Source organism: Papilio polytes, unplaced genomic scaffold, assembly GCF_000836215.1.
Source record: "Papilio polytes unplaced genomic scaffold, Ppol_1.0 DF823923.1, whole genome shotgun sequence".
NCBI lineage: Eukaryota > Metazoa > Arthropoda > Insecta > Lepidoptera > Papilionidae > Papilio > Papilio polytes.
The window spans coordinates 6,043,827-6,054,108 of NW_013525281.1; the positions used below are offsets into that span (position 1 = coordinate 6,043,827).

The 10,282-nt window shown below is 33.0% G+C and overlaps 1 protein-coding gene across 1 annotated transcript in view; it reads left to right on the forward strand.

The window, feature by feature from the left end:
• Positions 1–5,883: 5,883 nt before the first annotated feature.
• LOC106102566 (ATP-binding cassette sub-family B member 8, mitochondrial) overlaps positions 5,884–10,282 on the forward strand; it is an 8,319-nt gene continuing 3,920 nt past the window's right edge. The window contains exons 1-7 of the mRNA XM_013282087.1: positions 5,884–6,060; positions 6,144–6,474; positions 6,891–7,046; positions 7,367–7,512; positions 7,955–8,030; positions 8,930–9,070; positions 10,143–10,282. The exon at positions 10,143–10,282 is cut by the window's right edge and continues 15 nt beyond it. Coding sequence (XP_013137541.1) covers positions 6,014–6,060; positions 6,144–6,474; positions 6,891–7,046; positions 7,367–7,512; positions 7,955–8,030; positions 8,930–9,070; positions 10,143–10,282 — 1,037 coding nt within the window. The 5' untranslated portion in view covers positions 5,884–6,013. The remainder of the gene's footprint in view (positions 6,061–6,143; positions 6,475–6,890; positions 7,047–7,366; positions 7,513–7,954; positions 8,031–8,929; positions 9,071–10,142) is intronic.

Sequence of the window (10,282 nt, forward strand, 5' to 3'; positions counted from 1 at the left end):
ATATCGATTTTTCGGATATCAAAAATGTTTCCAAAATGCTAATTACTAAACGAAACTATTTTAAACATCTACGAAATTCTACAAAGTATTTATCTTGTGATGAATTATTTGGTAGATTTATCAATTATTTAAATAGCACAGAACGAGACAAAAATATAACAACCTTTTTCATAATGAAAACTGATCCGTTAAATCACTACATGGTTTTGTATTCATCAATGTCTAGATTAATTCTAAGTTATAATATCATAAATGTAATATTTGCTATAAATAAAAAGAAAGTCAGTTTAATCTTTGAGCTATATGAATATTCAAAGTATTTATTATAAAGGCAAACATTTGAGTGTACAAAGTAGAAGACGCGACGCGGCCGAGGGAACATTTTTCCGAGTAACAAAGCGAATATTGGAGAGCTCACCGCAAAAGCCACCCGCCGGCAAACGCACCATAGTGATGTGAACTACAAATATGTTATCGATACAAACAATAAAATTCTACCTTCGGTATTATTATAATTATTAAATGTTCCCTAGTATGGCGTCATCATCATCTTCCTCCTTAACCTACTCCCGTAAGGTCGGCGCAGCGGGTTTCTGTCCTCCACATAACTACGAGTATTATACGTCATCTCAGTCATCACTCCCTTTTTGTCTACTAGTATATGTTACATAAATAAATAATAAACTGGGCTAGACTCATTTTTCGCTACTTTTATACTGTTCTTTTCATATCTAAATTAACGTCAAATAAAATAAAATGCGTTCATATGATCCTGGCGAGGATTTGGATCATTGCAATTTTAACCGATCTTAAGAAATCAATAACGTTACTAAATTGCCCATATACCTTCTGAATTTGATATAATATAAAATTTGTGTTTTATCGACACAACGTAAATTATCGACATACACGCACATCCTTAGCGACTGACTCAGCGGTAGCAAGTGCCTCATAGTTACATACGTAGGTGTAATTGTCTGTAAGTACATTTTTCTTTGAGGTTACTCTCTATTAAACGCTCAAAGTCAAATGAGACGCAATGGGCTCAAACCACAAAGGTGTACGGGATGAAAGGGGACCTTAATTGTTCCTCAAATTATTATGAATTTGATACACGACGGAGTCAAAGGGCTGACGGCTATTACACGGCCGAGTTTTCACTACGAGTAGACTCTACACGCTTGTTGCGCTCCGTTAAACTTTGAGAAGCGCGCCCACTTGCTCACTGGGAATTTGGTACTTTATGTAACTAAGTCTTTGATGTTTTTAGTTCTTTTTTAAATAATTGTCGTATACAATCATAGTTATCTATACCACTTTGATGAGTTTACTTAGTTAAACTTTTGTCTCTAGGAATTAAATCTAAGGCGTCTTAGTTTGAGAGTTTATTTCTCGTCTGTCTGCTCTGTGTCCGAATTAACAATAAAATCAGTATCAAGAATACAAAGCCCTTTCAAAATTGAAAGTAAGAGAACTTTAACAAATGTTTTTATACCTTACGAGCTGTTGCCCGCGACTTTGTCCGCGTGGTATTAGAAAACATACGAACTATATAAATAACAAAAAGCTACGTTTCCCTCGGGAACCGCACATTTCTGGGGGATGAACCTCATGTCATCATCATGTGTACTCCAGACTTTGTTTTATATCTGTGCCAAATTTCAAAAGGATATGTTGAACCGTTGCAGAATGATCGAGTAAACATTAAAAAACTAAATTAATGAATCCCACAAAAACCGTAACTATTCCCGGGATAAAAAGTACCCTATGTGTTTTTCCAGACTATGCTCTAAACCTGTGCCAAATTTCATGGAGATCCGTTCAGCCGTTTAGGCTACAAACGCTAACAAACATCCATCCATCCATCCATCTAAACTTTCGCATTTATAATATTAGTAAGATGTGTACTTACAACTTATGGACTAATTATTTTTTATGTTTGTTTACATCCCGTCATCTAACCCCTCATTTGTAAGCTAATGATGAGAGAGTTTCTCACAATAAAACTCACTTAATCTCCGCTAAGACGAGGATGGATTACTGCCATTGTAAATATTTACACAACGTCATCTGTCTACGGATATCTCGAGAGATTACAACAGAGCAACTGTCCGTTTAGAAATTACGTAAATCTGGTAACCATTTTTGATACTAGAATAGCAAGCAAAAATATTCCATGCTGTAAAAACCACTTAAGATAATCGTGTAAAATAAGTTATGCTTAATGTTTTTTAGGTCCAAAGGCAGCAAGTAAACATATAAATGGACTAGCTGTTCCCTTCGACCGCATGGATTTTTTTATTTTTTTTATTGTTAACATTTGCAAATGGTAAAATTACCGTTACCATAATAACCTTGCATCCTTAAATGTTGGCATCTTGTAGTTTATGGTCCCTTTTCCACCTGACGGTTTATTCCAATTTATTTACCCCCTAAGTTTAATAGCGTGAAATATATAGCCTAAAGCGTTTTGTAAGTGTAGGGTTTTTTTTTAAATATGCTGTGAATTTTTACTTCCTACGCCACGAAATAGTGTGTGTTTACACTTTATTATTTAAGTATCGCTAAAGTAATAACAACTTACTTCTAAGTTCATTTGTATTTTCCCCCATTTAATCTCAGTAATAAATTTTGTAAGAAATAAGCCATCAAAGTTCTCAGATTAAGATTTCCCATAAGATTCCCATATGTGTAATATCGCAGTCAAATATCGGGTCAATTATAAAACAAACAACATTTTATTGCTCATAAAGTATACTTGTGTACACATCGATTTGAATTCACTGCCGATATTCATAGGGCATTAGAGTGTGGTATTATCCAACCCGCGCCATCTGTCGACAAAACATGGAAATAATATTTACGTGAATTGTATTCTGTTCAGAAAATAAGAATTAATCGAATATGAACTTTATTTCAACGGATTAGGAGTCATATGATGTTTTATTGGTGAAATATTATATTGGTTTTATTGTGAAGTCAAATAGTAGGGCCAGGAGCTTCAGCCTCGCGGGTGGCCATTACCAGCTGCGGAGACAACACGGAAGCTCTAAAATGTTTTTCGAACTATTGAGAGTTCTTCATTTTTTAACAGATTTTTATTTTAAGCGTAAATAAGCTTATGCTTCTAAAATTGAAAATGATCAGTAAATTAAATTTAAATTATCAAAATATTACAAAGTTTTACTTTTAGAAATTTACGTAAACACTAAAATTAATTTTAAGTATAATTAATAGTTTTAGCGTTACGTAAATTTCTAAAAGAACTGGATTTAAATCCATGCTTATTCTATGTTTTAAAATCTTAAAAATGGAACCTAAAACCGCTAAAACATCATTGATTGAACCTTTAAAAATTGTTTAACCCAAATTATTTTCTAATTTGTACATTTGCTATCAAAAAGAAAATTAAGTTCTTGTATAATAATCTTTCTTATGACTCATATAAATAATGTTTGAATTATACGTAGACTAAACGGCTTTGCAACATTTTAGCGCTCCCCGAAAACTTTAACTACAGGAATCGAACAGATCGCTATAATCTGATTCATTAAACACTTGCACAGACAAGTGTTCAGCCTCGCAACGGCTAATAGGATTAACTGTTTTGTCTGAACGGATTCAACGATATGACTTATATATCTAACGTTTGTGCCATTGTCAATAATGCATTGTCTCTGTTCGTAATATACTCTGTGAAACTATTGACTTTTTAAAAATGTTAAGTCACTATGTTGTGTGATTCTATTACTTCCGATTCTTGTAAAGGATGTCCGGAAAAAATCTACAACGGAAGATCACAAATTCTCTGACCAAAAATTTACATTCTTGAACTTGTGTCTGTGGTCTTCCGTCATCTCACACCCTGTATAATAGGATATTAGAATTAAAGTGGTTTTTTGATCAATTATGCCGTATTACTCCACCATATGCTGACTTTCAAGCTTTATTTCATAAAACAGAACAACACGTCAAATCAACTTCAAAAAAAAAAAAACAAAAAAACCTTTTTAATTAAATAAAGATTAAAAACGATAATATTCAGTATTAATTTAACTGAATCTATTTGTATAAGCAATAAAATCATAATAATCCCCTAACATTCTGTATTATCACGCCCTAACCATTTGGTGACAGACAATTCGGGGCGAACTAAACGCTTGCATATTTCGATGTCACCGCAAACCATAAATTACAGTATTAGGAGATATCCGCCATTATTGGAACGCATTTGAATTTGTACCATTGATGGTGTCTATGACATATGGATAAATACTTAATTTTATAGTCTGTATGGATTTTGAATTAATTTCCAATAGATTGTAGGTACTTAAATATTTGATTTAATGGTGAAATAGAAAATAAATATACATGAATTTTATTAAAAACCTAAATCACAATAAAAAAATTCATGATATTAGCAATAAACTTAGATTAACTTGGACAGTGTTTCAATAACATTTTAGCTTAAACTTTGGTTACGTCAACTCTTTTATAATGTGATCCTGAACCTGCCCAAGGAGGTGAGGATTTTAGACAAAGCATTATTGAAAAATATTTATTCTGTAATTCCGAAAATCTTGATCAATAACCTAATACCGAAAACTGTGGTTATAAATATACAAGAGGAAACATACAACGTTGAAGTCCATAATATCAATCAGCAGTCAGAGTTAAAACACGTGTTTAACTATTTATTGTCTAACCATATTTTTTTGGCATAATACAGTAAGAACTAGAGATAAACTAAGTAAGTCAGTCAAAATTAAATACGATTTACTTTTACTTTATCTGCATAATCCATTTAAAATTTATTGCTGTCACTTTATGGCTACTCATTGTGGCCAGTGTGAGAATGATAGTCATTATTTTTCCCTAATGTGTGAATATCGAAATAATAATAATTGGCCCACAATAGATGGACCATGGATGATCGGCGTTTAGGATATTTCATTACGTAGATGAAAGTTCACATTTGTGTGATGCCAATTGTATGCTTTTTTAAAATGGTAGTTATTTATCTCGCAAAATGAATAAACAAAAGCACACTAAAAATCAATATCTCTGCAACTAAGAAGTGCTTTAGAATATCTTCATCGCCCTAATAGAACTTTAAATGGCATAAAATCAAATATAAAACTGGCATATACAAATAATTGCGTAATGCTCGCGCCACTTGAGTTAAACAATGGGTAGTATTGGCGCGAAATCGGGGCCCGCACTCCACTCGACCATCTGTTTGATTTTCGAATAAAAAAACGACCAAGGAGTATTTAAGTTATTGTTGTACATTGTTATGGAAATTGTATCGCGGTTGAGATTTCAATATTTAATTGTTAAAAAACTTATACGCATGTGGCCAAAGTATGTATCTATTGTATTGGTGCATGCTAAGCAACTTTTTGTTCCTGAATATTCCTATGGTTTTAAACAATCATCACGAATGGAAAATACCAATACAATTTTAAAATTTACTATGTGTGTTTCTAGGAATATGCCGAAAGCAAAATTATCATGTGTCCGAATTGTCGAAGTAAAATAAAGCGGAATTTTTATTAATCAAAAAAAAAAAATTGTTAAAAAACCGCCGACAGCATTGTAAATCTTCGACTGTTTTGCAGTTTTGTTGTACCGTATGGCCATCTAGCGGCTAATATATTACACTAACCGTTTTACTTAATTTTTCCCTTTTTTTTGTTATACCTAATGTAGTAATTATTTAATTTTTTTTAAATTAAATTAAGATATCAAGCACAAGAAAAGCCTTTCTTATTTTATTGGGAAGAAAGCGTTTATATTATCTTCAAGAACCTTTTAACCGTTTTTGTATAATCTTGGACCTTTGTCAAATTGACAAATTGACGTTGACAGTTTGACAGAAAATGCAGTACAGTTGAAATTTGCCTATGCTGTAACAATAAATTACAATTTCTTGAATTACTGTTAAAATTGAAGTGAAGTTTAGTGTGAAGAAAAAGTATGAAATACGCCGACTTTTGATATATTTAAAAATATGTGGCAATTACTCCAAACACCTTGTTGTCAGTTATTACGACAAAGGTAAAAACTTAACCAATGCCAAACTTTAACAGTGTTATTTAACATAGTAATGAGGAAAATTGACAGGAATAATTTATTTTCAGGCATCTTTTAGCGAAAAGCAATGGATATTTTATCAATATAGTAAAGCATAAACCGGGTTTTACAACGAAACAATTGTTTACATCTGTCCAAAGGAAGAGTATAGAGAAAGTCAATAAATTTTTCATATGTAGCCCTTGGAAATTGTGCACAGGCATAAGTTTAGGTTTAGGAGTACGTTTATTATATAATGGAACTGCATTTTGTAAAGCTAATGCCACTAGGACTATTCAAAGAAGATCAAACATACATGATGACAGTGCCAAGTTTGATTGGAAGAGGTTTTTAGAGTATCTATTACCACATAAATGGTTATTGGTGGCTGCTGTTGCGGTAAGTTTCAATTAATTTCATTTAAACCACCTATTAAAATAAAAATCGTTGTTAGTTCTTCCCTATATGTTCCTAAGGCACTAGAAAATATTTTAGTGATATTGGGTTTGGATATTTTTTAAGATTTAGGTAGGTTTATACTCCAAGAAGTTTAAACACAATAAGTATGTAAAAATGGGACAGTTAATTGAGTTAATCCCATTGAACAACTTTTTATAAAGCTAATACATCAGTTCAATTATTTATATCTTCTGTAGTAAAATATAAATTACAACATATCTTTGGAATGTCTGAACATATATTGCTGAAATTTAGCATTGATGTAGATCATAGTCTGGGAGAAAACAGGCTACATTTTTTTTTTAATTCTATGTAAACAAAGTCACAAACTAATAAATACATATGTTTGTTTTCAGTCAGCATTAGCGGTTGCATTACTAAATGTATATATACCAGCTATGTTGGGTGTGATAGTGAATATCTTAGCAAGTATGAAACACAATCCTAATATAGATTTTATTGAAGAGATCAAATTGCCTGCATTGAAAATGATATCATTGTATATTGGACAGGTAAGTGGTCTTTTAATGTAATCTTACTTCTTATCTTATTATTTTACTTCTAAATCATATTAAAAATGCAAGAGTTTAGAAGGATGGATGTTTGTTAGAATTTTTAGTCTAAATTTCTAAATGGAACTCAATGGCATTTACTCTTTTTTTTAAATGGTGTCACAGTTAATAGCTACTAATTGTTGACATTCTATTCTCAATTTTTTTTGAAAAGAGAACATTAGTGTTTCCCCATGAAGTACAAAATGCATTTTAAAAATCCTTATTTTTAGTTGTATCTATTTGAAAAATGAATGAAAAAATGTTTTTATATTTTTCAGGCCATTTTTACATTTTTCTACATTCATCTGCTGGCTCAAGTGGGCGAGCGTGTTGCGGCACAGATGAAACAAGACTTGTTTGTGTCAATTCTGAAACAGGATATGGCATTCTTTGATGTAGAGAGAACTGGAGAATTAGTTAATAGGTATTTATTAATTACTAGATGTTGCTCGCGACTTCGTCCGCCTGAAATTAAAAAATATAGCCTATGTTACTCATAGATAAATTACCTTTTTAATGGTGAAAGAATGTTTAAAATTGTCCCAGTAGTTTTTGAGTTATTTCAATACCTACAAAAATACATATCTTTTATAGTATAGACGGTATTTAGTATCGGCTAGATAATCTTACTTCTTACTAATATTAATGCGAAAGTTTTGATGGATGGATGTTTGTTAGAGTTTGTAGCCTAAACTGCTGAATGGATCCCAATGAAATAAGTCATAGATGTAGAGGGTAGTCTGGAAGAACACATAGGCTACTTACTGTTTTTTTTTTCATTCCATGTGGATGGTTTTGCAGGTGAAAGCTAGTATTAAATGTAATATTCTAGAATTCATTTTTTCCATTGTTTTGTTTTGTTTAAGGATAACAGTAGATGTTCAGGATTTTAAAAGTTCATTCAAACAGACTATATCTGGTGGATTGAGAGCAATCACACAAGTAAGTAATAAATGAAATACATTTTAGATGTCCAGTAGAAGCTCGATAAGTTAAAGTCCAAAGGAAACACAAATATTAAGTAGAGGTTTTAAGTTATCAAGGATCTACGTTGTAGAGGTTTTGGGCTCTGATGGGAAGGGAACATGTTATTTTTTGAAGTTATAGAGGTTTTTAAATTACCGAGGTTTGTGTTATCGAGGTTGTAATGTATTTCAAACCAATTAAATGTTGCGCCGAGCAATTGATCTAAAAAATTTACATTGGAAAATTTAAACATCTTATTTTGAATATTCCTATAGTTGTTTTCATATATCTTGGCAGCTCGGAATATCGTACAAATCCCGAAATAAACCCAATTTTAGGTAAAACGGGATATAGTGGGAAGGTACAGTGCAGTGCGTAGATGACCTTGATCTGTCATGGTATTTGAAAACAATTGTACCTGTTGACTATGTCATATTTTATTTAAATTATTAGCAAGCATATAATGTTCTTTATGGTTAGTGTAGTGTATGGCCACACTGTTTACTTGTGTCATGGTGTCATGCCAGCAAGTCAGTCGTGTCCGAGCCACCGACAGGAGCAAACGTCCCAAGCATACAGTACCTATGGCGACGAGGATGGGATGTACAGTTAGCATGGTTTGGGCATTATGAGGAGGGATGAATCGCATGTTACAAGGAGAAAGTTATGAGTGTGGAAGGGTGCAGGTAGATGTAGACGTAGAAAGAGATGGATGGATGAAAGGTGACATGATCAAGGAAGTGATGACTGAGATGACGTATGATAGAGTTATGTTGAAGACAAAAACCGGTTGTGCCGACCCTACGGGAGAAGGATAAGAAGAAAGATGATGATGTAATGTTCTTTATGTATCAGTAAATCTATGTAACTTCTAGGTGGTAGGTTCAGCCGTAAGTCTTCTAGTGATATCTCCACACTTGACCGGGTTGACGTTGATTTGCATTCCCTCTGTTGTGATCGGGGGAACATTTATTGGTTCTTTATTGAGGAAGTTGTCAAGAGAAGCTCAAGCCCAGGTATGTGGTACTAAATTAATACACGATAGCAGGGTTTTATAACTTTTTTAATGAAGTTTTTTTTTTTAATGACAATAAAAGTTTCTAACAAACTAATAGCCTAAGTTACTTAGTGATAATGTAGCTTTCTAATGGTGTAATATATTTGTAATCGGTAAAGTAGTTTTTGAGTTCATTAGTTACATACAAAATTAAAAATCTTTCCTCTTTATATTAGTAGTTGATGCTCGCGACATCGACCACGTGAAATTAAAAAATTACCCTCTGAACGGTGAAGGAATTTTTAAAATCGGCTCAGTAGTTTTTGAAGTATCTTAATACATATGTCGGAGTAACGAGCGGCGGAGGTGTGAGCTCCGAAGGCGGATTGTTTACTTGATTGGTATCGTTTTGCATTATGGGCGTGTGTTTGGGAGATTCTTGAAATTATAACCGCAAAACAACCAGTGACACTGTTTTATTACAAATTAGTTCACATCACAATATAATCAGATCACTAAAACTTATGAAAAACACGAGCCAATGGATTTGTAAGCGCACACAGCTAGATCATCCCTTGACAACCCCCTTGTCAAATAGATCGTTGCTCTGACGCGTACGAACCCATTCGGGGTTGCCCGCTCATGAATTAAAATAAACCATTCTTCATTTAACTAATTATACATATTGGCAACACTTTAAAAATGACTATTCAATTGAAATATTAATCGATTTAAGTAACAATAATTGCGCGCCGTTACATACAAAAATCCAAATCTTTCCTCTTTATAATATTACTATAAGTGTGTGAGAGAGAGAGCACGGAATAAGAGAGAGACGCACAAAACACTCATGTTAGCGTTCTTTATAATGTTTTATAAAGAGAAAAGATTTAAATTTTTGTATGTATTGAAATAACTCAAAAACTACTGGACCGATTTTTTTAAAAAAATTCACCATTAGAAATGTCTGTAGTATCTGTGAGTAGCATAGGCTATATTTTTTAATTTCTTTATTATTTTTAAATTTCACGCGAACGGAGTCGCGGGAAAAAGGTAGTATATGAAACTTTCGACTTCCTTTACAATTTTAGATAGAGAAAACAACTCTAGTAGCGGAGGAGGCGATATCCAATATGCGTACAGTACGTGCGTTTGCGGGCGAGGAGGGCGAAGCGCGAGCCTTCGCGGCGGAGTGCGGCGCCGCCGCAGACCTCAGTATGGAGCTCGGCCT